Source organism: Myotis nattereri (genome assembly GCF_964212035.1).
Source record: "Myotis nattereri genome assembly, chromosome: 8".
Classification (NCBI taxonomy): Eukaryota; Metazoa; Chordata; class Mammalia; order Chiroptera; family Vespertilionidae; genus Myotis; species Myotis nattereri.
The window spans coordinates 31,206,928-31,234,472 of NC_138083.1; the positions used below are offsets into that span (position 1 = coordinate 31,206,928).

At 49.2% G+C, this 27,545-nt stretch overlaps 2 protein-coding genes across 8 annotated transcripts; one reads left to right on the plus strand and one right to left on the minus strand.

Moving 5' to 3' along the window:
• Window positions 1-21,995, minus strand: VPS16 (VPS16 core subunit of CORVET and HOPS complexes; the record flags this gene model as incomplete). Of its 2 annotated transcripts, XR_013996329.1 has the most annotated exons (25): window positions 1-150; window positions 1,102-1,340; window positions 1,456-1,559; window positions 2,191-2,287; window positions 2,362-2,531; window positions 2,620-2,697; window positions 3,018-3,125; window positions 3,210-3,307; window positions 3,397-3,505; window positions 3,601-3,735; window positions 3,895-4,003; window positions 4,179-4,214; window positions 4,367-4,494; window positions 4,593-4,724; window positions 5,445-5,521; window positions 5,675-5,769; window positions 5,863-5,952; window positions 6,298-6,353; window positions 6,468-6,590; window positions 6,694-6,809; window positions 6,935-7,079; window positions 7,169-7,297; window positions 7,386-7,483; window positions 7,731-7,819; window positions 21,816-21,995. XR_013996329.1 is itself a non-coding variant. In XM_081097236.1 (24 exons), the coding sequence occupies 24 exons, from the start codon at window positions 21,866-21,868 to the stop codon at window positions 1,196-1,198; spliced, it is 2,520 nt and encodes an 839-aa protein (XP_080953362.1). In that variant the 3' UTR covers window positions 1,046-1,195. The 2 variants fall into 2 exon arrangements, 1 of the variants encoding a protein (XP_080953362.1); XM_081097236.1 differs by lacking the exon at window positions 1-150 and having other exon boundaries at window positions 1,046-1,340; window positions 21,816-21,868.
• Window positions 21,677-27,059, plus strand: PCED1A (PC-esterase domain containing 1A). Of its 6 annotated transcripts, none has more exons than XM_081097238.1 (8): window positions 21,677-21,773; window positions 22,749-22,894; window positions 23,388-23,467; window positions 23,576-23,814; window positions 23,916-24,066; window positions 24,180-24,426; window positions 26,050-26,319; window positions 26,676-27,059. In XM_081097238.1, the coding sequence occupies exons 2-8, from the start codon at window positions 22,771-22,773 to the stop codon at window positions 26,921-26,923; spliced, it is 1,359 nt and encodes a 452-aa protein (XP_080953364.1). In that variant the 5' UTR covers window positions 21,677-21,773; window positions 22,749-22,770; the 3' UTR covers window positions 26,924-27,059. The 6 variants fall into 6 exon arrangements, with proteins under 6 accessions (XP_080953364.1, XP_080953367.1, XP_080953366.1 ...); XM_081097237.1 differs by lacking the exon at window positions 21,677-21,773 and adding an exon at window positions 21,960-22,430; XM_081097239.1 differs by lacking the exon at window positions 21,677-21,773 and adding an exon at window positions 22,120-22,430 and having other exon boundaries at window positions 22,767-22,894.
• The last annotated feature ends 486 nt before the right edge of the window (window positions 27,060-27,545 follow it).

Genomic DNA, 27,545 nt, shown 5'->3' on the forward strand with positions numbered 1-27,545 from the left:
ACAACTTGATTTATATTTACTGGGAGGATTCTCACAAATTTACATTTACAAATCAGGTGGGGGAAGAAAAAGACCTTACTGGGCCTCTCACTCTGTGATGAGGCTTGCCCTCCTCTGGACTCTGGTTTCCTCCTCTGTCTTCCTTCTAGACTGGGGGGGTAACAAGAGGAAAAAGTTATGTCCTCAGTGTTGGGTTGGGGCACTGGGACATGAAGCCAAGGTGCACTGGATTGCAAACTGAAGGCTAGAGAGAGGGTCACTAGAGGGCCAAGAAGGCGCTCCTACTGACTGCGGATGAAACCTCCTTCCCAGGTAGAGTGAAGCCAGTGTCTTGTTTGCAGGTCTTGGCAGAATTGCCAAAAGAATTCCATCCTTTTCTCTCCAGCTCAGAAACCACTCAGGAATTATCACCACTGTTTACAAACAGTGGTTGGGTCTCCAAAGACTCCTCCTCCAATCCCCACAATCTGCTGGCCACATTCCTCTCATTAGTCCTCCAATTCGCACTGCAGTGCAAACCAGTGCAAACCGGGGCCTTGATCAGGGTCCCCTGCTTACAAAGGGCCCAATTTTAGTTCCAGCTCTGAGTCATCCCTCCTGTTACCACAAACATCTAAGGAGAAGCTCTAAGACGCCCAAATGTCTAACATGGTTTCAAATCCATTTTGCCACATATTTGCTGTTACCAAACCTCCCTGGACCTAAAATTCCTCTTCTGTAAAATGGGGTTATGTTGCCTATCTCACAGGGCTGGCATGTGGAATAAATGAAATAATGGTCAAGTGTTTAGCATCCTTCTTGTGTATGTGTGTACAATGCTTCTCGGTATGGTTCTGGACGAACTGTTGCTTAAGTTTTGTGTCATCCCTTCCCATAATCTTTCTGGGGGCTAGGAGCTTGAGAGAGCTTTCCTTGGTAACTGTACAAAGGGGCAGGTCTCTTATAAATGTAGCTCCTTCTCCAGACCCACCACAACCATGGAGTTTTGCTGAGGTGTCTGTATGGTTCTGCCTCTAGCTTGCTGTTGCTTAGGTGGGACTGCATAAAGCACTCTAAAAGGTTCAACTTTATTTACAACCAGACCCCTGGCTCCCTTCCTACCCCAGCTCCTCAGCTCAGCTCCGGGGGAGAAGCTGAAGGAGTAGTGACGCTTCTGCCACGCTCAGGACCTGAAGAGACGTGCAGGGTGGGCCCCTCACTTCTTCTGGGCTTGTGCCCTGGCCCGCTGAATCTTGTCGGCTGTCGCCCCATCTGTGGCTCCAGTGCAGTGGGACAATACAAGGCTCAGCTCTGCCTCATTCCGGCGCTCGATGGCCACGTCTGCAGCCTGAGCCACATCCCTATGATTTGAGCAGGAGGGGAGATGGTGTTGGGCTGACCAAGAACACAAACCATGCCCCTCACCAGTCCACTGGCTCAGCCACCTAGCACCCACAGGGTTCTCAGCCGACGCACCCAACAAGAAGCAAGGCCTTGACCTTCTGCTCGGGACCCACTCGGGAGGCGTACTTCTTCGCCTCGTATTTGTTGTGTTGCTTCATGCAGATCTCCACAAAGGGCTTAGAGAGGAAGGGGATAAAGGGAGAAGATAAGGCAGAGCTCCCTTGTCATCTCTTATGAGCAAAACCCTAACTGGATACATTGTCCTTGTATATTTTATATCCTTCAGTGTCTGTAATCCCCTTACCCCTGCCCTGACACACGCCTGCAACAGGTGTGATCTCCACATTCTCAGGGCAGAAACAACTGAAATCAAAGATCTGTTAGAGCCCAGAGACCAATTATTTCCATGCACCCACTCCACCAGCTGCTGCTACCCTTCCACAACAGGTGTTTCCTGTCCTCTCAGGCCCTGTGTTTTCTCTCATGGCTGCCCCACCTACCTACACCTCTGAACTGTCTGCCACAGAAAACAACCCCCCTCAAAATAGGCTCCACTGCCTGGCAGATATGTTTTCCCTGTCCCCCTCCACCCTCCACTCAAATTGGACTTTTCCTGGACATCTGCAGGCCGACTCAGGCCCATTCTCCTGTGTACCTGGCCCATGAACACGTGTACACAGAAAGCACCCATTATTTTCATCAGTCGAACAGATGTGCCAGTAGGTCATCAGCCTATCTCTAGGCCCGGTCCTCTCTCCCCAGGACTATCCTCCCTGTCAGGCGGTGGAGGGAGGGCCCCTGCCTCACCAGGTAGCCAATGGGTGATTTCTTGCTCTTAGAAAACTTCTCTAGTTCCTCCCAGTCTTCCAGATCTGCCAGGGCAGTCAGCTTCAGCCACCAGAGCCTGTGGGGAAACTGGGCTTAGAGGTGCTGTAGGAGGGACAGGGATCCCAGGACCTTTTTGAAGCCCTCACCAACCTCTTGTCGGGGATGCGGAAGTCACGTGCCAGCTGCTCTGCACGCTTGTTGTGCCCACCAAGGATGAGGGTCGTGACTGTGTCATGTAGAGACAGGTCTAGGAACTGACCCCCCAGCTCATCTTCTAGGCGTCGCTGTAGCCGCAGGAGCCGCATTTGATCCTCTGTGGCCTGGGGACATGGATAAAGCAGGATGGAGAGGAGAGGGGCAAGGTGGAAGACAAGGAGAAGAGGCAAGGGAGAAAAGAGTAGGCCAAACCTTGGCTGCAAACTCATTCTTGGCCTTGTAGAAGGCGTCGGCTGCTGTCTGCAGAGCTGCGACCCGCCCCTCAATACGCTATGAGGGCAAGAAGGGAAGCCTGAGCTCACCACTCTAGAAATCTCAGCCCTCCCCACCCAGGATAGTTTTCTCCCCGATCCCTGTGCCAAGGGTCACCAGGACCAGCCTTACCCATTGGGTGAACCACTCTGGTGCCCCTAGTGGGAAGGCTAGTTCCTGTGGGACCAACCCTCATTCTGGCCTCATGTCTTCTCAGACTCTCCCTTAACAGCGAGGACCAGATGGGGTGTGTGCCAAATATGAGGCCTAGATACCTGGTGAAGGAACCAGACCAACAGCCCAGCCCACAGGCCCCACCCACCCTGTGGGCCTCAGACCTCCTCTGCAGCGTAGCTGGCTCGGATGTGGAAGCTGCCCAGCTCCTGGTGGTTGTCGTCCTGATTGTAAAGGTCCTTCAGCGTCTCTAGCTCCTGGTGCTTACAGAACTGGAGCCAGGGCAGGCAATCAGACAGTAAGAACAACTCAGGTGCTCAGGAGGCTCCAGGCCTACCGCTGCCCACTGCACACACCTGTCGGTACAAGCTCAGGGCCATGGGCTGGTTCCGAAGGGTCATGAAAAAATCTCCTCGGTTCAGCTCGTTCTTCAGGTGCAGCAACACCGTGAACACTACGGGACAATAAGGTGGGGTGGGGACTCCAGCAGTCCCTTGCTCAGCCCAGGGGCCCTGGCCTTGGCCTCACCCAAACCTTACTCACCCAAGTCAGTGTCCCCACTCTCGATGGCCTTGCTCAGTGCCAGTTTGCTCCTCTTCATTTTTAGGAGAAGAGGTACCTGCTCCCCAGAGCGAGGCTCATACTCCAGAAGCTATGGGGTGGGGAGGAAGACAGAGAGAGAAGGAGCTGGCCTGGGGGTCTTGGAAACCCAGGTCAGAGCATTTAGAAAGGGCTGGGCACCCACACCTTGATGGCCAGCTCTGTGCGGCCACAGCCATAGGCCCGAGCAGCAATGTCGGAGTAGGAGACACCAGGTGTGTCCCCCAGCTTCTGGTTAATGGCCCGAGCAACATCCTCATCAGACACGTCCTTCTGTTGTACCTACAGAGGGAGGGGGTGTTACACACACCTGGGTCTCACCCTTCACCCCACCTGCCCTCAATCAGAACCTGGCCCTTCAGCTCTACACTTCATATTTCCTACACCTCACCAGGGTGTGGAAGTCCCTATATGTTCCTGGACCCTGTGCTATATCCTCACCTTGTAGCAGGCCCAATGGGCCAGGATCCTGCTGACACCCTGCACTTCAGGAAGGCGCAAGTACTCGCATATCTGGATGGCCAGGGGGTAAAGCCTCCGCAACACAAGCCTGGTAAGGGTATGGGTGAGGTAGGGTAGAGAGTGAGCGCAGTGGCCACAGTCTGTACCTTGGGCCTCCCAGATTCCAAAGCAATGGGTCAGGAGCAGTGGCCACAAGAGCCCACCAGGGGCTGTAGTGCCTGTCCACTTAGTGCCCTCCTCCCACATCCTTGGGCTTACTGTACCTGTCTAGCAGCACCTGGATGGTGAGCTGCTTGTATCTGCATTTTACCTGGTTAAGGATCCAGCTGGTAAATAAGGCTTATTTGCTAAAGACCTTCAGGCAGTACCTCTTCCCCCTGTATCCCTGGCAACCCCACCCCCACCCTGCCACCCCTGGCTGTGAACACCCTTCTAGCAGGCTTGGGGATACTGGCTATAGGTGAGGGGGATCCCGATGTGATAGTCCCGAATGGCATTGAGCACACGCAGGTCCTGACACATACGCACGAAGCCATCAGGTGGAAATCTGTCGAGGAAACACTTTCCGAAGGAAGCAGCCTTCGGAGAAGAACCAGAGGACAATAGAAGCGAGCTCCCCTCACACCAGCCCAACCCTGCCCAGTGCCCCTCCCACTAGCCGTGTAGCCCAAGCCAACCCTGAGCAGACTCTTCTGCATGTCTGGCCGGTGCTCATGTCCCGCTGCCTCAATGCACTGCTGCACGGCCTGGGTCAGCTGCCCCAGCTCCTGGATCTCCCGCAGGTACTCATCAGCTTTCTGGCTCTCTTTCTGGGGGAAGTGGGAATGCCAGGGATGGAACATCATGATGGAGAATACCCCCACATCTGGCCCCCCGTCCCTCTGGAATGTGGTTCAAATGTGCTGCAGAAGCTAGAGCCCAAGCTACCTCAGCCCACTCAGTCTACCAAGGTGTTCAGTATTCCCCACAATTGCCTGTGAGAGGCCCTGAGACCTCTTTTATTTTATTTTCATTTTTATTGATTTCAGAGAGGAAGGGAGAGAGAGAGATGGAAACATCAATGATGAGAGATCAGCTGCCTCAGGCCCAATGGGCCAGGATCCTGCTGACACCCTGCACTTCAGGAAGGCGCAAGTACTCGCATATCTGGATGGCCAGGGGGATCAAGCCTGCAACCTGGGCATGTGCCCATGACCGGATTCGAACCTGGGACCCTTCAGTCCGCAGGTCAACACTCTAGCCACTGAGCTTAACCAGTTAGGGCGGCCCTCAGACCTCTTGATAGTAGCCCTGACTTGTGCCTGGGCTGGGGATAGTGGGGCCTCCCTGCCCCTCTCTATGATCACATGGAGGGCCCCATGTCACTTTAGTCCACCTGAGCTGGCTTTCTTCAGCCCAGCCTAGTGTCCTGCCTGGACGCCCTCTTCACAGGTGGCACCTGGCTGTACCCTCCCATGCCCAGGCAGGGGGCTGGGCCAATTAAGGGAAGGAAAACATTTTAGGGTTCAGGGAGAGGCCCAGGGCTTTACCTCATATTCCTTCTGGGCCTCTAACAGCAGTGCTCCGGGGGCCATTGAGGCAATTTTGAAGATCTCCTCGCTGGCCACTGGGGAAGAGATATGGTGAGTGTAGGAGGCAGGCAGGGAACCCTCAGCTCTCCCTCAAGGCTCTAATCCTACTCTGGAGCACTGCCCCACAGCAGCTGTGGTGCCAAGGTGCCCCCGCCCCAGGTCTTGTGGTGCCTTTGTGAGGGCCTCACCTGGAACCTCATGTAGGAACTCATGGGTGCTGCGGGAGAAGATGCGGACCCCATCCAGCTCAGGTACCAGGTAGGAGTCCTCATCCAGCACAAACCTGAGCTTGGTCAAGGTTCCTAAGATGGGACGGGCCAGATGACCCCCCCTTCCCCCTCCTCTCCCATCCCCACAGGTAGCCCTTCAAGGATACTGGATGCTCTCGGGTGCATCACCCACCACCATCAGCCGCTTCTCCCAGGCCACCACAACAGCCCTCTCCTTGCTGCGAGGCCGGCTGCACCTGTGGGCAGCGCCACACATCATGTCTGAGACACACACCGACGCCAGGCCCTCAGCCAGTTCTCTCACGTCACTGCTTATTTACATCACTTTGCCTCGGGATAGTCTGTGCCTGATTCTTGCTCCTCATCCCGTCCTCTGATTGACTTGAGGGCTTCCCTTTGACCCTGTGCTATCAGCTCCAGCTGAGGCCCACAGCGGGCAGGGGTTCCCTTCCAGTGTGCACTGGCAGAGAAGGTATGATGCAAGCTCCACTTGGCGTGGCCAGTAGACAGGATGAATCAAAGTGTCCCAGGAAACAATGCTATATCCACCCTCACCCGCAGCATAAGATTCCCATCCTCACCAGACCATCTGCTTCGGGGGGGCCCGGATGTTGCAGTTGAACTCGCAGAGTTTTTCCTGAAAGGATGCAGGGAATGTCATGGTCCTGTCCAAGAGCTCAAGTTAAAAAGCCCCTTCTCTACCCGAATCCCTGGACAAGGCAAAATGCCCCTGTGTTTTCCCAGGACAAACCTTGAGTGAAGCTGTCCCCATCCAAATATAGCCTGTGTCTGTGAAGAGTGCCAGGTGTCGGTAGGTGAAGGAAACAGCCATCTGCAGGAAGCTGCTCACTCCTGGGGCCAGGCCAGGGGGTGTCTGGGGCAGGGCCAGGGAGGACACCCAAAGATACTAACTTCTCAGAGCCTTCTCCAGGCCTCCCCCAACCCTTCCATTTCACTCCCATTTCACAAGCCCTCACCACGGTGGAGCAGGTTGCATGGTCCAGGAGGTAAAGATCGGGCCCCACAGCCAGAAGAATGTGTGCCACTCGGTCCTGGCACAGTGTGGTCCAGCAGGAGGGGGCGCTCTGCAAACCTGTGGTCAGGCAAGAGGACAACCCCAGGATGACCAGAGCCCAAAGCTTCTGCCTCTGTGGATCCCGCAGTCTGGAAGCACGTCTGTGGGCACTGAATGATTGTCTCGGGGGAGTCAGCGCTCACCTGGCACTTCTGGCATTCGGCGGAGTTTGAGGTCACCCACATTGGCACTGAGGGTGAAGCGGTGAGCCCCTGTGAGGATGGCCACTCCGGAACCAAACTCAGTATGGAAGATTCGAGCATCTAGAACCCTATTCTGGAGCACCTCCTGGGGAGAGGGACAAGTGGAGAGGGACCTTGAAAAAATCCTAGGGTCACAGACTCCATCCCTTTTCCCCAGCTTCCTGTGGCCCCTACATTGCCCATACTGAAGTGTCTCCGGAAGTCTCCATGAAGCCCATAAACCAGTACTACACCATCTTCCTGCACGCAGAGGAGCTCCTCTTCAGCTGACCAGCCCAGGGACACCACTGGCCCACTCTTCCACTGTAGAGAAGAAGAAGTTCATGAGACTATCTTGGGACGCAGAAGCACTGCCTGGCCCCCACCCCCAAGGCAGGCCAAGGATGCTCACCAGCAGACTGGCCAGAGGCATGCCAGAAGCAGAGTAGATGTCAAGTACCGGCCGTACACTTGCAGCCTTCTCCTTCCGCCAGGGGTTCCTCAGCAGTGCTGCAGTTGGAGAAGAGACCTCCTGTCCTAGTTCCCTAGTCCCAGCCCACGTGAAGCAGGCCTCACTCCTGCTCCTCAGGCCCACCATATGAAGCAGGCCTCACGAGAACCAGAATTAAAAGCATCTCAATTTGGGGGAAGGGTGGCATATGCCAGCGAGAACAACCCAACAATAAGACCCCTACGAATCAGGACCTTGAGTTCATCCCATGGTCCCAGAGCATGCCGAGGCAGAGGGGTGACTTACCAATGGGGCCTCCATAAGGCGCAGCAGCCACCAGGCAGTCCCTGAGTTCCTCCTTCAGGTCCCAGTCCATGCTGTACAGCTCATATTTCCTGCCCACAGAAAGGTGAACAGAAATTAGCCTCCTCGTGCCCATGCATCTAGATGAAGTGAGCCCCAGAGGAACCCCTAAAACCTCCATTTGTTCTCCACAGGAAACTTGAGGCCCCTCTAGGGGCGGGGAGGGAAGGTGATGACTAGAAACAATATGCATGCTTAGGTGCAGCAGGCAAGGATGGGGTTCTTGGGCAAGTACACAAGGATGGCAGGAGCTCCTGGGACAGACAGGCTGTGTGGCCAATATCCAGGACACAAACTGAGATAGGACTGGGGTGGGTGGCCGGCTTGAGTCTGTATTAGCAGGAAATAAAACCCTGCCAGAGGGTCTCTCAGGATGGAGAGCCTTTCTTCTATTTCTGATTTTTTTTAAGAATAGTTTATTGAATTTTTTATTTTATTTATTTTTAGTTTATTGATTTTTAAAGAGAAAGGAAGAAGGAGGGAGTGAGAGAGAGAAACATTAATATGGGAGCACAACATCGATCAGCTGCCTCCTGCATGACCCCCCTACTGGGGATTGAGCCCAGGAGCCCATAAGTCCACAATCAGGGCTTGTGCCCTTGACAGGGAATCAAACCAGCAACCTCTTAGTGCACAGAAAGACGCCCAACCCACTGAGCCACACTGACCAGGGCTATTTCTGGTTCATAACACTGAGTCAGGTCATGGGCTTTATACCCGGGGGTCCAGCTCAGCACTGGTTAAATAAAGAACTCAGTTTCAGAAGTACTGAGTTAGCAGTGCCTGAAAGAAACCCAAGAGGAGCTCTTCGGTGAGTCCAGAGCTGGGGAGAGTCCTGGGTTAGAGATGTCAATCTGTGAATGCTTGGCTTACAATAGGAAACTGAAATCACAAGCCAGCACAAGATGACTGCAATCTGAGATGTGTGAGGACAGTGTGTGCCACATGAGAAGACAAAGTAGGAGGGGAGCAGGGAACAGAGGAGTAGGCACTATTCCAGGATGTCAAGGAAAATCGGTGGCTACGGAGAGTGCTTTGGCTGGTATCATTTCAGGAGCCTTCCCATTAAAGATCAGAAAGATGCTCACCATTACCGTCTTTCTATTTGACATTCTTCTTGGGGTTCTAGCCAAAATAATTTAAGAAAAAAAAACAAAACAAAACAGAGAAGTTTCTATTTTGGAAAAGGAGTGAGATTGTTACTGTTTACAAATAATGTGATTGTCTACTTAGAAAATCCAAACCAGTCTATGGAACAATGAATAAAAGAGCTCAGTTGAGTGAGCAACAGAAGTCAATGTATTTTCTTTTTTAAAATATATTTTTATTGAAAAAAAATTTTTTTTAAGAGAGAGAGGAAGGGAGAGGGATAGAGAGATAGAAACATCGATGAGAGAGGAACGTCATCCATCGGCTTCCTCCTGCACGCCTCCTACTGGGGATCAAGACTGAAACCAAGCATGTGCCCTGACTGGGAATCAAACCGGTGATTTCTTAGTTCCTGGGTCGACACTCAACGGCTGAGCCAAACCAGCCGGGCAGAAGTCAATATATTGTCTACACCAATCAACTGTCTATAACTAGAGCAAGAACCAATTAGAAACGTAACTTTAAAAAGAGCCTGATCATGACAGCAATAAAACTATAAGGTACCCCAAAATAAACATAAAAACATTTTTACAAAATCATATCAAAATTTACTCAAGGATATAGAAGACAGAAAATATTTTAAAATGATCTATAAATGCACAAGAATTTCAATAAAAATCACCCCCAATGTTTGGGGGGAAGGGAAGTCCAAACTGATTCTAGTTTGTCTGGAGGGAAAAGATAATCTGAAAAAGTAAATATTGGAAGATATTTAGAAACATTTGAAAATATGAGAACACATGTATATTAGATATCAAGTATCTTCTATAATAATAAAAGTGCAATATGCTAATGAGACCAGATGTCCTTCCGGACGACCTTCCGGACGAAGCCAGGGCTTCGAAGGAAGCCTGGGTTCTGGGTGCCAGAGAGAAGCAGGTGCCGGCAGCTAGCCAGGGGAATGAAGGCCTACTCTCACACGAATTTCGTGCATCAGGCCTCTAGTACTATATAAAACTAAAGTTAATTAAAACTTGTTTTGGCACAGGAATAAGCAAATAGATCAATGGAAGGGAACAGAATCCAGGAAAAGACCTGAGACTTGAACATGTAATAAAATTGGCATTTCAAATAAGTGCAAAATGATACCTGAAATGAGACAATGGCCCATACAGGAAGACTCATAGTAAATACTATTTCATTACTTAATCTCTACAATAAAATATTTTCCAGATGGAATTCAAAATTTAAATGTTAAAAAAAGAATGCCACATCAGAAAAAATCTTGGCTATTTTAACAATCTCAAAGTAGAAATGATTTCTAAGCATGACATAAAACCCAGAAGCCACAGTGAAAAAGACCAACAAATAAAAACTAAGAACTTGCCCTGACCGGTTTGGCTCAGTGGATAGAGCGTCGGGCTGCGGACTGAAGGGTCCCGGGTTCGATTCTGGTCAAGGGCATGTACCTTGGTTGCGGGCACATCCCCAGTGGGGGGGGGGGGTTGCAGGAGGCAGCTGGTAGATGTTTCTCTGTCATCGATGTTTCTGACTCTCTATCCCTCTCCCTTCCTCTCTGTAAAAAATCAATAAAATATATTTAAAAAAAAAAACAAAAACAAAACTAAGAACTTCTGTATACTTCTATGTAAAAAGGGGTAAAAACAACACATTTGCTTACATTTGAAAAAAAGAAACTTTGGTAAGATTTATAAGAATCTAGTAACAATGGTTACTTGTAGGTGAGGGGTGGAATTAGTTGAATAAGACCAGGGATAGGAATGAGACTTTGAGTTTTTAAACATTAACAGTTCTTTAATTTTTAAGAAAGTTTTTTTTTAACTTACTGACTTGAGAGAGCAACATCGATTTGTTGTTCAACTTATTTATGTATTCATTGGCTAATTATTTTTTTTTTAAATCCTCACCTAAGAAGTGAGGATATTTTTTTCATTGATTTTTAGAGAGTGGAGAGTGGAAGGGAGGGGGTGACGGTGGGAAGAGAGAGAGAAACATGGATATGAGAGAGACACATTGATTGGTTGCCTCCTGCATGTGCCCCAATGGGGATTTGGGAAGTGGGGGGGCAGGACTCAAACCTGCAACCCAGGTATGCGCCCCTAATCAGAATCAAACCCAAGAGACCCTCTGGTGTGAAGGCCCATGCTCTAACCACTGACCCATGCTGGGCAGGACCATCGGCTGATTCTTCTATGTGCCCTGATCAGGGATTGAACCCACAACCGTGGCGTACTTGGCCGATGCTCTAACCAACTGAGCTACCTGGCAAGGGCCAATACTTATTTGTTAAGATAATTAACATTAAAAAACTTTTATACATTAAAAAATATCCATTAAAATAAAGCAGGAAGACAAACTATGGGAAAAATGTGATACACGTGAAGAGATATTTTCTTAAAAAATACAAAAGGCTCTAATTAATTTTATTTTCTTTATTTTTTTATTAAATTTATTGGGGTGACATTAACAAAGTTACACAGGTTTCAGGTATACAATTCTACAACACATCATCTGTATATTTAGTATTATGCTTACCACCCAAGCCAAGTTTCCTTCTATCACCATTTATCTCCTCTTTACCTTCTAATTAAAATTTTTAAATGAAAATAAAACTAAAGTAGAAAGCTAGTCAAAAGCCATATCATACTACTTTATGTGAAAACACTTTTCAAACTACACATAAAAATCTTGAAAAAATATAATCTAATATTTTTATAATGTGAACATGGAAAAGTCTTTTAGAGCAAGACACAAAACCCAGAAATTAACAAGGAAAAGATTTTATTACATGAAATAGCTATTCAACTTTTAAATATGTATACCCTCTGACTTACCAGTTTCCTTCCAAGAGCCTAACTTAGAAAACTACTTGTACAAGTGCACAAAGGTATGAATTCACTGAGCACTATTTAAAATAGTTTCAGAAAATCCTGGAAAAACCTTCTTAAATGTTCATCAAAAGAGGACTGGTTAAATAAACGATGGTATGCCCATTCTGGGCAATATCATGTGGCTATTAATAAGGTGGCTCTGGCCCTAGCCGGTGTTTTCAGTGGCTGGAGCATCAACCTGAGCACCAAAGGGTCTCGGGTTCAATTCCTGGTCAAGAGCACCTGGGTTACAGGTTCAATCCCTGGCCCTGGTCGAGGCACGTGTGGGACACAACCAATCGATGTATCTCTTTCACATTGATGTTTCTCTCTCTTTCTCTCTCCCCTTTCCCTCTCTCCCTCCACTCTCTCTAAAAAGTAATGAAAAAATATCCTCAAGTAAGGATTAACAACAACAACAACAACAAAATAAGGTGACTGAGGGAACTAACATGTTAAATAAAACATGTAAGCTGCTGCTCAGTATGAACTCATTTATGTAATAAAAACAGAGCACATATATTTTTCTTAAATGAAAAGGAAGCCCACTGCGTGGGAGAACATATTTGCCAAAGATACTATTTTTATTGATTTCAGAGAGGACGGGAGAGGGAGAGAAATAGAAACATCAATGATGACAGAAAATCATTGATTAGCTGCCTCCTTCACGCCTCTACTGGGGATTGAGCCCACAACCCGGACATGTGCCCTGACCAGTAATTGAACCGTGACCTTCTGGTTCATGGGTCGACACTCAACCAGAGTGACACTGGCCAGGCTGAGCATATGTGTGTATATATACACTGAGTGGCCAGATTATTATGACTGGCCAGATTACTATGACCACCCCATCAGTACAATGAAGTGGAATAGTTATGCAAATAACAATAATAATAAAACCTTGAGAGTATTTGCTTAGGAAGTTTTCAGTATTCAGTATTTTTGGAAGTGTCAATGAAGTACTGACGGAGTGGTCATAATAATCTGGCCGGTCATAATAATCTGACCACTCAGTGTATGTGTATGTGTGTGTGTGTGTATACACCTTTATATATATGTACACACATATGTATATTTTTACAAGCATATTTACATATAATCACATGAATGTATAAAAATACATAGAACAAATGCTCAGAGGCCTCCACATTAAACCAGACAGTGGTCACTTTGGGGGAAGGTGGTGAGTGGGGGAAGGAGATAGGGGGACTTCCAATTTGTAGGCCATATACTTTTGTATTATTTGAATTTTTTACAATCCCATATGCCTTTCTTTTGACACTTTGTTACTAAAATCATGGGTGAAAATCTGATGGGAAAATAGAGCCACACAGACCTTTCATGCCAGTTATCAATTCATTGCTGCTCAGCTCCAAATTCACGCTTCAGTGTGTTGTGTTTAAGGGACAGCATACATTTTTCCTTCACAGTGAGTAAGATGCTACACTTTCTCAGTAGAGGGCGCTGGAGGGACACTGAATGAGGAAGGGGTTCTACTGCTGCTTCCAGCAAGGCTTAGCTAGCAGCCAGGGTGTAAGATACCGGGAGATCTGCCCCAGCCCTGCAACAACCTAGAAGGCTTGCCCAGACTAGTGATCACCTTCCCACGGCTCCCTGGACAGATGCCACATTCCTGGCCTCCTGCCCAGGCTGTACTTCCTCTGCATGCCGAGATGCTTGGCCACTGGCTGTCCTGCCTGCCCACTTGAGCGTTTCCTCTGATCCCTTCTGCAAACCCATGCTCCCAGCCACTGGCTGTGGCTCACCTTAGACACTGGTGTCCCAGGCTACCTGCTTGCACCAGCTACCCCAACACCCTTGCACACCCACAACCCTGACCACCAGTTGCAGCTCACCTATATTCCCCTACCCCCTGAACCCCAGAGGGTTTCCTCTTTTTTTAATCCTCACCCAAGGATATCTTTTCTGTTTATTTCTAGAGAGAGTGGAAGGGAGAAGAGAAAGATGGAGGAGGGGGAGAGAAACATTTACATGAGACACATCCATTGGTTACCTCCTGCATGCTCCCCTACCTGAGCTGGGGAACCTGCAACCCGGGTACCTGCACTTGACCAGGAATTGAAACCGAGACCCTTTGGTCTGTGCTCTGACACTCCAACTACTGAGCCAATCTGGCCAAGGGCTGAGGGTTGCTTCTTTGCCTTCGTAGGAACTATGGACCAGCTACGGCCAGGCAAACCAGTGAACTTCTCTGCCATCTAGTGGGCTAAAACTATACGGGGTGGGGCAAAAGAACAGTTATGAGTATTCAAAACAATTTATTCCTGTATTATTATTTATTATTTTCCATTTGAACAACTGTAAATCTACTTTTGCCCCACCCTGTATTTTCTCTAATGAGGCCTAAACCCCAGCCTGGGAAGGGCCCCCCTTCTTAATTTGTCATTCCTTGGGTACTCTCCTAGGCTACCATATAACATTTTCTTATCTCTTTACTCTTTTTTCACGGCTAATATAATAATTCCTTATATTTCTCAAACTTTCCCAGTTTAAGTCTCCTGACTGGACCCAGACTGATAAAGACTTCACTCTGAGAGTGGTCCCAAGAGACAGACCCCAAAGGTGGGATTTGAGGATTAGTTTGGTCGTGTGCTTAAAGCTTGGGAACATTGCTGAGCTCCCTGCCAATGGGAAATGGATATTAGTAACCCATTGCACCCAGTGACATCACAATTAATCCAGCCTGCAGTTTTCTGTGGTGACATGCCAAGTCAAACATATGCTTTGGGAGTGACTTCTGTGCCTGATTGTATGGCAATAATAATGATTGTAAGGGCTGTGGTGTGGATGGATTGTTTTGAGTGCACTTGAACATTTACAAAGAGAAAATTACAAGCTTGAGTCTGTTAACTTTCAGTTCAAGTCATGGTCTGAGAAGCAGAAAGCGTCTATAACAGCCCTAAAACAATCTCATAGTTATTACAGCCACACAGCTGTTACTGCTGAAAATCAAAAGCAAATTTTAATTACATGGATTGTTAAATTATAACAGTTGAATTCACCAACATGTCATTTCTCATGTGAACCTTAGGGCACTAGTAAGGAAAGAAAGGAATCCTGAAAACTGGAAGGAAGATATCTGGTTAGACCCAGATGAAAACAACAATCCATGACAGAAGCTCTCCCACTGCAGACACAGCGGACTCTCATAGCTAGTTAGCCTGGAGGTCAAATCACCCCCAAAACAATTACTTATTTGGCCTTACCCCATAACAAAGAAACAGAATTTCCGGAGAATGAGGCCCAGAAATCAGGATTTTAAAAAGATTCCCAGGTGATTCTAATGTGCAGCCAAGGTTGAGAACCACCGCTCTAGAGTCAGAATCAAGGGATGGAAGTGAGAGTGGCTCGCTCTTCTCATTATTACACCTACTGACTCTTACAAACATGTTGCTTCCAGTTCCATAACTTTGAGATCTCTTGGTTTGGAGAGGTTAGTCTCCATGGGGAGAATGTTTCCACCAGGAGATACAACAATAAATTCACTGAATTGGAAGGTAAGAGTGCCGCCTTGCCATTCTGGGCTCCTTAAGCCACTGAACCAACAGGCTTAAGAAAATGGTGTTAATTTACTGGCTGAAGTGATTATCCTGATTACCAAGGGGAAATTGAGTTGCTGCTACATAATGGAGGCAAGAAGGACTATGTCTGACACCCAGGGGATCCCCTGCGGCACCTCTTAGTACTTCTGTACCTGATCATAAAGTTTAACGAAAAACCTCAGCAACCAAAGAAAGCAGAATGACTGAAATGAAGGTTTGGGTCACTCCATTATGTAAAGAACCAGAGCATCAGTGGGCTCAGGTCCATGAGATCAATTAGTCTTACCCAAATACCCCATCACCAGAAGTGGCTGGCCTTAAAAGTCATTATATCTATCACTGTATTAATTTCTCCTTCAGTCCCACTGAATATTAGTGTTACCCAAAAATGAAATTGTAAAGTTAACCTCCAATTATTTGTGTGTAAATAAAAAATGGAGAGGAGGTTCTGGCTGAGGACAAGAAATGGGCAGTTGAAGGAAGCCATAGATAACAACTACAATCTCATGACCAATTACAGAAATGAAGCCTATAGTCACTGTGCACATTTTCTTCATGCCTGTTATATGCATGTGTTTATATGTATACACTAGCCATTATCTTCTCTCTCCTTCTCATTTTTTATTTACACACAAATAATTGGAGGTTAACTTTACAATTTCATTTTTGGGTAACACGAATATTCAGTGGGACTGAAGGAGAAATTAATATGGTGACAGATATAATGACTGTTAAGATTGTTTTCTCAATTTTGGGAATGAGTATTTACTTGTAAGAAGAATAGTGGTAGCTTTGTTAGCAAAAATATAGACTTTTGTTGTTATGAGGAAGTTCGAAAATGTATAGAGGGTGCATATGGAGCTAAGTAGTTACCAATTTATCTGTCAACTCCAAATTTACCCTTCAACACGTGCTGCTCGTGAACTAGATGTTAGCTTTTCTCAGTAGAGGGCAGTGTAGGGACACTGCAGGAGGAGGGAACTCTGTTTCCAGCAGCAGCAAGGTCAGTCAGCAGTGTGGGTATGAGGCCACCTGGTGATGCTCTGCCTCAACCATACACCCAGAACCAACAATCCCTTGATAACCCCACAGCCGTGGCCTAGACTGGGGTCCATCTTCCTGTGGCTCTCTCCACACAGACAGTGCATGCTTCAGGTCTCCCACTCACATTGGTGCTCTCACTCTCTGTGCAACCCCAGGAACCTGGCCACCAGCTATGGCTCATCTGTGTCAAGGAGGGCTGCTTCCTGCTTGTATAGTGACTATGGACCAGCTCTGGCCCTGGCAAACCAACAATCTTCTCCACTATCCAGTGGGCTGCAACTATACCTTTCCCATCAAGGTTGGAACACCAATTAGGGAGGGTACTTCCATCTCCTTCTAAGTCTGTCCTTTCTTTCTCCTCAGCCCTACGGGAGGACAGAGTTTTATCTTATAGTTACTTTGTTATCACAGTTTAAGAGTTCTTTACATGAAACTTCACCTATTTAGTCAGTCCTTGCTCTCTGTCTCCTGATTAGACTCATACTGATGCAACCAGTGTACCATCCCACAATCCACTTGCTTGTTACAAAGGGGGACATATGACTTCACAATGAAGGATCTGCCATCACCATCCTAACCCCCTTGTTAATGTCAACATCCTTCACAGCAGACAACCCAATATAATGATGACTCTAGATGTGATGCAGCACAAACACCATGTCATTGCCTACAAAGCATTTCTGCCGAAAATGTTCAACTAGAATCTAATCCAGTGATCCAGTATGGTGTGAGAATAGATGATCCCCAGCTCTGGCTCAGTTGGTTGAGCATTTTCTCATGCACCCAGGGATTGCTGGATCGATTCCCAGTCAGAACACAAGTCGGGGTTGTAGGCTCGATCCCTGGTAGGGAGCACACAGGAGGCAGCCAATCGATGGTTCTCTCTCATCAATATTTCCTCTCTCTCTTTAAAATCAACGAAAACATTGAAGAAAAAATATATGACCTCCAGGCTGGGTTGACAAACAACTGGGAATGAAGAAGCAGATTACATCTGGCCTTGGGGAATAATCTATTAATTACAAAATTTCTAGACCCTAAAGAGAATCCATCATCATCCCTGAAATCCCTTGACTCCTACCTCTTTCAAAAACAAATAGTGCCCTGGCCTGTGTTTCTCAATGATTAGTGTCATCCCATGTACTGAAGGGTAGAAGGTTCGATTCCAAGTGAAGGGCATGTACCTGGGTTGTAGGTTCGATCCCCGGCACCAGTCAGGGCGCATGTGGAGGCAACTAATCAATGTGTCTCTCTCACATTGATGTTTCTCTGTCTCTTTCTCCCTCTCTCCCCCACTCCTGCCTCCCTTCCACTCTCTAAAAATCAATGGAAAAAATATCCTTGGGTGAGGATTAACAAACAAACAAAAAAAACCAAACCAAAAAAACAAACACAAATACTACTGAAGAACACTTGTACACTGTTGCTGGAAATGTAAAATGATTCAGCTACCACAGACAACAGTGTGACAGTTCCTAAAAATATTAAACAGAATTACCATAGGATCTAACTACTCCATTTCTGGGTATATATCCAATAAAATTGATAACAGGGTCTTGAAGAGCTATTTTTACACTACTGTTCATAGTAGCATTATTCACAACAGCTGCGACGTAAAAGTAACTTAAGTGTCCATTAAAGGATGAACAGAGAAGGAAAATGAGATATACTTACAATGGACTTAACAAGAAAGGTAATTCTGATACATTCTAGTGTCATGGATGAACCTTGAGGACAGTATGTTAAGTGAAATAAGCCAGTCACAAAGCAGCAAATACTGTATGATTCTACTTATATGACCTATCTAGAGTAGTCAATTTCATAAAAACAGAAAATGGCATAATGATGGTTGGCAGGGATGGGGGAGGGGGAAATGAGGAATTATTATTTAATGGGTATAGAGGTTCAGTTTTTCAAGATGAAAAATTTTGGGGGAGTGGTTGCACAAAAATGTGAAAATACCTAACACTACCAGATTGTACTTTTGCATGAATAAGATAGTAATTTTTTTTATCATATGTGTTTAACTACAAGTTTTAAAACGTTTATCTTTATATATGCAAAAAAGAAAACAACCCCAAACACACAAACTCCAAAAAAATCTGCTAAAATAGTCTACTTCTAAGAAGAGTTTCAGAAATATACAGGGTTTGGCAAAAGTAAGTTTATAGTTGTTCATATGGAAAAATATATAATCCTATCCTATATAATAAAAGCCTAATATGCAAAGTGTCCTGTTGTCCGTTCAACCAATCAAAGTGTAATATGCTAAGGATATGCTAAGGTTGCTCAACCGCTCACTATGATGTGTACTGACCACCAGTGGGCAGACAGTTGACCGGTCAACCAGTTGCTATGATGTGCACTGACCATGTGCTCCAACCAGTAGGTTAGCTTGCTGCTGGGGTCCATTGATCGGGACTGACCAAGACAGGCCGTACACACCCTGGAGCCCTCCCGTGGTCTCTCCCCGGCCGGCCGGCCAACCTCCCACGTCCCTCCCTGATCCCGATGGTGCACTGATGGGGTCCCTCAGTCTGGCCTGCACCCTCTCGCAATCCGGAACCCCTCGGGGGATGTCGGAGAGCCAGTTTCGGCCCAATCCTGCAGGCCAGGCTGAGGGACTCCACTGGTGCATGAATTTGTGCACCGGGCCTCTAGTACAAGAATAAACTCTGTTATTATACGCTGTCTTAGAACCCTATACCCTGCCTTTACAGTGATTATGACCAAACAAATACTGAGTCATTAGTGTTTATCAACAGTCTCCCCTGCTAGCTGTAAGTTCTATGAGGGGAGACAGGGCCCATGTCTTTTCTTTGGTTGATACATTCAGCCTGGCAGAGGGTTGAGCAAAATTAATTAATAGGATTATCCCAAATTGGGTTTCTAGGATAAAAACAGCTAAAATTCTGAAGCCCCATAGAATTAATCATCATTCCCTCTCCTTGCCTTTTCCAATTAGTAAGTTTTCCAGAACACCACCTCCAAAGAAAAAGAATCCTATCCTATAGATAGGACTCAAAAATGCTCTGCCTGCCACCTGTTTATCATTCATTCATTTCACTCGAACATGTAGTAAGGCTATACACAAATACAGATAAACACCAAGTATCTGCACTTAAAGCATTTCCACTCTGGTGGAGAAGCTAGGAAATACTATTTTATTTTCCTGTAAAAACCAACCAAACAAACCTATGCTTTAGCACAGGTTCTAGAATAAGGCTGGGTTCAAATCCTCACCCCACTACTTACTAGCTGTGTAACCTGGTCACCTAACCTCTCTGTGTCTCAGTTTCCTCATCAGTAATATGGTGTTAATAATGATACCTAAAAAAAAAAAAAAAAAATGATACCTAAAAACAAACAAAAAAACCCAAACAACAATAATGATTATCAATTTCGTGGGATTGTGAGACTTAAGTTAATACAGACAAAAGTACTTAGCAAAGTGTATAGTACATAGAAAGGCACAACTGCTGTTAGCCCAAATGATATAGCTCCAGCTGAAACCGGTTTGGCTCAGTGGCTAGAGCGTCGGCCTACAGACTGAAAGGTCCCAGGTTCGATTCAGGTCAAGGGCATGTACCTTGGTTGCGGGCACATCCCCAGTGGGGAGTGTGCAGGAGGCAGCTGGTCGATGTTTCCCTCTCATCGATGTTTCTAACTCTCTATCTCTCCCTTCCTCTCTGTAGAAACTCAATAAAATATATTTAAAAAAAAATATAGCTCCACAGCAAGGCTTAGACTTCTACTCCTTTCTGCAGCACAGCACAGACAGGTAAACGTGGGCTAGCCACGCAGGCCAACATTTCCACTTCCTAGTGCATCAACAAAGCTAAAACTTCATATCATAAATAGGAGTTCTGTAATAATGAGGCCATTATTTTTAGTACTCTCCTGTTTAACAAGCCTGCATAGGCAACATATATTTTCAAAAGTAATACGAGTTAATATTTTCAAAAGTGTATGGCTGTGTTGTTGTAGACACTAAATTTCATGCCAACTACATCCCTTCTCCACAAAAATAGATATTATTTCCTCACTTTACCGATTTTAACTGTTGCATTTTTTCCCCATATTGTAGAAACATACTTATTAGAAATAACAAATGCAACCGAGGTCTAAAAATTGCCACAAGGCATTTGTCCCTCTTAAGGGCAACATGGTGTCTTTTATTGATATAAGACCCCAAGGAGATGTCTTTGTGATCTTTAGTTGCAATCAATAAAGTATTTTTTAAAAAAACTTTATTGGGCAACTACTTACTACATAGCAGGCACTGTTCTAAATAAGCACTGGAGATAAAGAGATGTAAGAAATATGCTCTCAGCCCTCAAGGAACTTGGTTTGGCAGAAGAAACCTACTATACAAACATGGCCCTACTGTGTCATACATAGCAGACCCGGGCACTGGGTCCAAAGGAAGGTCAGCTGTCTCTACTGGGTTGGGTCAGGGAAGAGAACAGAAAGGGCCCTTGAACTTATCCTAAAGGATGAGCACGAATGGTCCAGACAGATAAATAATGAAGGACATGGCAGCGCCCACAGAAGTAACTGCAGGCTGGGGCAAACACAGGGAGCCATGAAACCTCACGATAGATTGGGGTCCTGTTCTGTGCAACCGAACACAAAACTTGGGTACAAGAGGGCAAATGAAGTTGGAGAGATCAACAGGAGCCGACTTGTGGACCAGGGGTGGGCAAACTTTTTGACTCGAGGGCCACAATGGGTTCTTAAACTGGACCGGAGGGCCGGAACAAAAGCATGGATGGAGTGTTTGTGTGAACTAATATAAATTCAAAGTAAACATCATTACATAAAAGGGTACGGTCTTTTTTTTCAATAGTTTTATTCATTTCAAACGGGCCGGATCCGGCCCGCGGGCCGTAGTTTGCCCACGGCTGAACCGAGAGTCGTCTGCACCAAGGATAATGATGTAAACAAGGTACGCTTTAGAAAGATGAGTGGGCTCTACGACTCCCACGAGGGGGCTGTCCTGAGCTGGGGGTCCCAACTCGCGCAGCCCCGGATCCACGGACGACTGGTCCCCTTCTCCCCGCCTTGGTCAGCACTGCTCCCCCGCCCGCCGCGCGCCCCTCCGCCTCCCGGCGCGCCCCTGCGGTCTGGCTTCAGCAGGACCTCCGGGCAGGAGACTGGGCACGCGCTATCACCCGGCGGCCTCCTCCAACGGGACCGGAGCATCATTCCGGAGGCTGGCAGACCTGGGCTTCAGCGCTGGGCTCGGTCCCTACTTGTGTGACCACTAGGCTTGCCTCAGTTTCCGTGCGTTCAGTGGCAGACGCCGGGGGAGAGCCGGCGAGGGGCGGACCCCAGCGCCGAGTGACGGGGTCGCGCGCGGCGGGCTCCGCCCCGACTGGAGCCGGCGGGAGAGCGGGGTAAGCCAGGCCGTGGGTGGGTGGGAGGGCGGGGCGGCTCACCGGTAAAAGGCAGAGTCCCCGAGTGGGTTCCAGTTCGCTGTGTAGCAGTCCATGGCTGGTGCAGGGGGCTGCGGGGCAGCACTGAAGGGACTCCCGCCTAGCCAGGGCTCCGGGCCGGCACTTCCGCTTCCGCCCTCCCGGGTCACGTGGCGAGGCCGCCGCCACTGCCTGGAGCGCTCTGGGCAGCTGCGTTCGGCTGCCGCCGCTCCCCCGCCCACACCCGGGCCTAGTGCCCGCCTCGGTGGGCCTGGCTCTGGTTCCTGCCCCGACACGGCAGCCAGCCCCGCCTCCTTCCTGTCCCCTCGGGCATTGAGGGTGCACAGGGCGGGACATGGGTGACCGGAAGTGGGAGCTATGAGCGTCGCTGCCCCGGGCGCCGAGGCTCGAGGCGCCGTCGGGGCCGCCGCGACGCACGCATGGAGAACGATGGGCGCCGGGCTTCGTACCGACGGCTAGCCGGGTCGCACGGGCTCTGCGGGGCGGGGACTGTGCCGCACCGACCGACCTCCCCGGGCGCGGGAACATGAGGCCAGGCCTGGAGCTCACTGCAGGCGAGGCGCGCGGGGCGCGGGCCTGCCCTGTTCGCGGGTGAACTGCCCGGCGCTCCGGGAATCGGTAATTGGCGCGAGCGGGTGCGCGCGCATGCGCGAGGCGGCGGCGGGCACGTGGCGGGGCGCTGGGCGGCGCCGGGCGGGAAGCGCCTCTGTGCCCCGGAGGCCTCCGTGCCTGGCGACCCCCTGCCTCTGGCGCCCGCGGTGGCCGAGGCCCGCGCCACCATGGGCCCCACTCTGCCGCCACCGCCGCCTCCTGGTCCCTGGAGCCTGGAGCTGCCGGGGAGGGGCCGGCGCTGCTCTCATTTCTCCCGCGTTGGGCCCTGCGGCCGCCCCTCCCCGCGTTCCCGCCCTCGCGCGGCTAAGTGGCCTCTCCCTGCAGCCCGGTCCGTGTCCACAGCGCCATGGTCTTCTGTCTGGAGAACACGGAGCCGCGCCGCCCCCGGCGAAGCACCATGGTCCACCTCCAGGCCTCGGAAGTCCAACAGCTGCTACACAACAAGTTCGTGGTCATCTTGGGGGACTCAAGTGAGTGCTCCTCTAGGATCACACGTCCCAGGCCCGCACCTGCAGCCTGTTTTCTAAGTCTGGAGACTTTGCCTCCATCTCTCACCTCCTCTCTGACCCCTAGTTTATTCCAGGCCAGTAGGTTTTCTCATTTTATTTCCCTGTGCACCTTCACAGGTGTCCTGACAGATGTAGCCTGTCAGGCTTTTCACACCATCTTGCTTAGTGGTTTTTTTTCCTCCCTGACATCGCCCATAATTTCCCTTATGGGAGCAGGTGACTCGGCTGACTTCTGCTAGCTAGGTGATCTCAGGTCCCTGTATATGTACTAAGGTGGGGGTGGTGCACAACTAGAAGGATCGGTGGCAGTGCCAGGACTTCTGAACCTCACCCTTTCTCCTGCCTCAAAGTCAGCACCCCAAAGAAGTGGTGTTGGGCAACCCCAGCCCTAGGACTTGGGAGACACGGGGACGGGGTGAGGCTTGCCTTAGCCCTGGGATCTGTCTCCCTGCAGTCCAGCGAGCTGTGTACAAGGACCTGGTGCTCCTGCTCCAGAAAGACTCGCTGCTCACAGCCGCCCAGCTGAAAGCCAAGGTGAGGGAAACTCGGTAGCCATGCCAGTGGTGGGTGGGCACAGACCCTGGCCTGGCAGGGTTCTCCTCCCTGGCATGGGTCTGACCAGCTGGGTATGGGGGTGGGCAGGGGGAACTGAGCTTTGAACAGGACCAGCTGGTGGCTGGGGGTCAGCTGGGCGAGCTGCACAACGGGACACAGTACCGAGAGGTCCGCCAGTTCTGCTCGGGTTCTGGCCACCACCTTGTGCGCTTCTACTTCCTCACCCGAGTTTACTCCGAGTACCTGGAGGGCGTCCTGGAGGAGCTGACCTATGGGCCTACTCCGGACCTGGTGATCATCAACTCCTGCCTCTGGGATCTGTCCAGGTTGAGGCGAGGGGAGAGGGAAATCATTGGTTGGGGGTGGAGGTATGGCTCAGAGGCCATCTGCTTCTGTGCTGTTGCCCACCCCCTGTGCTGCCCAACAGGTATGGCCGCTTCTCAATGGAGAGTTATCGAGAGAACCTGGAGCGGGTGTTCATGCGCATGGACCAGGTGTTGCCAGACTCCTGCCTGCTGGTGTGGAATATGGCAATGCCCCTGGGAGAGCGTGTCACTGGGGGCTTCCTTCTGCCTGAGGCAAGTGACCCAGCCCCAGGATGGAAGGAGGGGACAGTTGATTAGTAGGTAGAGGACCGCCCATCCCCAGCCTGCTTCACTCTGTGGCTCTTATATGCTGTACTTTCTCTCAGCTCCAGCCCCTGGCGGCCTCTCTGCGGAGGGATGTGGTTGAAGGGAACTTCTACAGCGCCACGCTGGCTGGGGACCACTGCTTCGACGTCCTGGACCTCCACTTTCATTTCCGGCATGCAGTACGGCACCGGCACCGGGATGGTGTCCATTGGGACCAGCATGCCCACCGACATCTCTCACACTTGCTTCTGACCCATGTGGCTGACGCCTGGGGTGTGGAGCTGCCCAAGCGTGACTACACCCCTGGTGAGCCCTATCATGAGTGGGGAGGGTCGTGATGCAGAGAGGGCCCTCATAGCACAGGGCGCACAAACAGAACAGAACAGAGGTACTCTAGGGGAATAGAGGCCCCTTAAGGATGGCTTCTTTCTCCCCCCCTGGGGAGGGTAAGATCACAGGAGCAACAGGGCAGTCCAAGTTCTGGTTCTTCGGTCTTCTACAAGCATTGAGTACATGAGACAGCCTGTCAAAAGATCCCTACCCTGCAGATGAACTAGAAAGAAATGGGAGTACTTTGAGCTAGGCATGGAAGTGAAGGGTAGAAAGAAAGACAGGGAGGAAGGCCAAGCCAGGCAGTGTGCAGAAGTCCCTTGGCTGGTGCTGTCAGGCTCAGTTCCCGCCCACTCCAAAGGGGACATCATGGCTGAGTGTTTTTCCGTCTGCTTCTCCTCTGGATCACAGCCTCAAAGGAAAAGTTTCCTGTCTCCCTTGTTGACGGCTCACGAGCCCTTTTGCTTCCATGTTTAGCACAATTGCTGTGTGCACAGTATCTACAGGTTAGTGTTTGATGAATGAGAGACATGAGTTGTGTCAGAAAGCTGTTTATCAAAGCACTGGAGGCGATGGTGGGCAGGCCAGAAATGTCATAGAGGCAGACTTCTGGGGCTTGGCAGCCAGGATTTGGAGCATCAGGGAGGTAAATTAGGACTTTGACTATATAATGGTCCAATTTCCTTGTTTTTTTAGATGAAAGAACTGATCCCCAGCAAAGAAGGGATGCTCTAAAGGCTGTAAGGCTAGATTGTGGTGGCTCAGGTCTCCTGAGTCCAGTTTACAGCTACAGAAATAGGGGCATCAAAAGGCAAAGTTGGATGGGAGACTGAGTTGGTGAGTTTGGTCAGGACAGTTCTGTTTGAGGTACTGTGGAAAGGTAGAGTAGACTTGGAGTCAGTGGTGTTCACAGAGATGGAAGCTCAAGGACATGAGTGTGAACCTCAGAGGAGACAGAACAACAGCCACATTTTGGAGGTGGAAGGAAAGAGAGGCTAATGGAGGAAACAAAAGATGAAGTTAGAGGCATTTTCAGGGAGGACAAGGCTATTGGCCATGTCATGTGACCCTCAGGAAGAAAGGAATTTGTTAAATTTGCCAGGAAGTGGCTACATTTAGTGGGAAAAGTGTTGCAGAATTGGAGCAGGGGTAAAAGAGGTAGTGAGCAGTTGCTGAGGGGATGGAAATTGGGCACAATACTCTGGACATTTGAAAGGAGCAGGCACTACTTGGGGAAGAGGGTGACAGGATCTTTATGTTTATAAGAGAGAAGATTTACTAACTTATTTATTGCTCTGCAGTTAGTTGCTTGGAGAGGGAAAGACTAAAGACCCAAGATCTGGGCAAACAAAGGTAGAAGGCTCTTTGGAGGGGAGCATGAGGTCAGAACAAAGGTGGATCTGCTGACTTTTGAGAAAGGCAAGGGAGAAGGAGCACACCTTGGGCTTGGCCTGAAATGAGAGGGAATGAGGAAAACTGGGTAGATGGCAGAAGGTACTCCCGCCTGGAGGAGGGAGTAGAGGTTTAGGAGTGTGGAGGGCTACAGTTCAGGGCAGCCTGGCCTCTCAGGCCTTCCTAAAACAACCATCCCATTCCTAGACCCATGGATTGAGGACTGGCCAGAGCCGGATCATCTGTTCCAGGGAAGCCAGGGGCAGCCCCCAGACTTTGGGGAGCAGCTGGCCTTGCCCCCACCTTCTCCCTTGCCCCCTCCCATGCCTTTTCTCTACCCCCTTCCTCAGCCCTCCCCACCTCCCTTGTTCCCACCCCTGCCCCAGGATGCCCCTTTCTTCCCATGCCAGCCCTTCCCACCCCATGAATTCTTCAATTATAATACAACGGAAGACTTCTCAGTGCCACCCCATTTAGGTAGGTGCCTCTGCAGCCTCCCATCACAACTTTCCCAGCCTCTCCTTGCACCTTTCCCAGCCTAGCCTCCTGTGTTCAGGCAGGCTGAGAGTAGTTGGGTAACCCTTGTCCTCCAGCCTCCTCACCCCCTCCTCAGGATTGGGTTCAGTCATAGCTGAGTCTAGAACAGCATATGTAGACTCATTAATCAGCTCATTGATTGTCACAGTTTCCTGATGTGGAGGAAGTATTACCATTTTGTACATGGGGAAACTGAAGCCCAAAGAAACTCACCCTGGAGGATCAGAGCAGCCTAAAGGCAGAGCTGGGCTCCCCCTGGCTGGAAGCCCACTCTGATAAATGATGTTCTTTTGTAGGATGTGGCCCTGGAGTGAACTTTGTGCCTGGTCCACTGCCACCTCCAGTTTCTGGCCCTCTCCCCCACGGTCAGCACCGGGGCCCGGTGGTCCACCGGGGAATGCCACGCTGTGTTCCCAGCAGCCCCTACCATGTGCCGAGGATGGGGGGACCCTGCAGGCAGCGGCTCAGACATTCAGACAGACTGGTCCACACATACAAACTGGACAGGCGGCTTCCGGCACATTCGGGGACATGGCCGGGGTAGACTGGACCTTGGGCTGGGGCTGGATGTGCCAATGGCCCTGCAGGGCCTGCCTGCCACCCAGGTGCTGGGCCATGGTGTTGCTGTGCCTGGCATTGTTCTTGTCCATTGCTGTCACCAATAAAGGCCTGGAAGAACAGAGTGGCATCTTCCTGTGTCTTCCAAACCATGACCTTAAGAGTTGGGAGGCTGCCTCTGGGCTCTTTCCGGCTTTGGACCTTTCACCTCACGTTGTTAGAAATCACTGAGTGTGACTTTCCTGTTGCCTCACACCCTCATTCCCACCAGGACACATATACACTAAAAAAGATCTTGGCAGGTTACCTCTCGTCAGCAGTTCTCCGGGATTGGGATAGCAAGGGCTGAGTTGAAATTGTCAACATTTTTACTTCATTTAATGAATTTTGGTTGATTAATTGATTTAGGGAGAGGAAGAGAGAAACATTGATTTATTGTCCACTTATTGTTGCATTCCTTGGTTGATTTTTTAAAAAGATTTATTGATTTTTAGAGAGAGGGAGAAAGAGAAACATCGTTGTGGGAGCACAACATTGAATCAAACCAGCAACTAGCAACCTCTTGGTGCACAGGACAATGCCCACATTGGTTGATTCTTGTATGCACC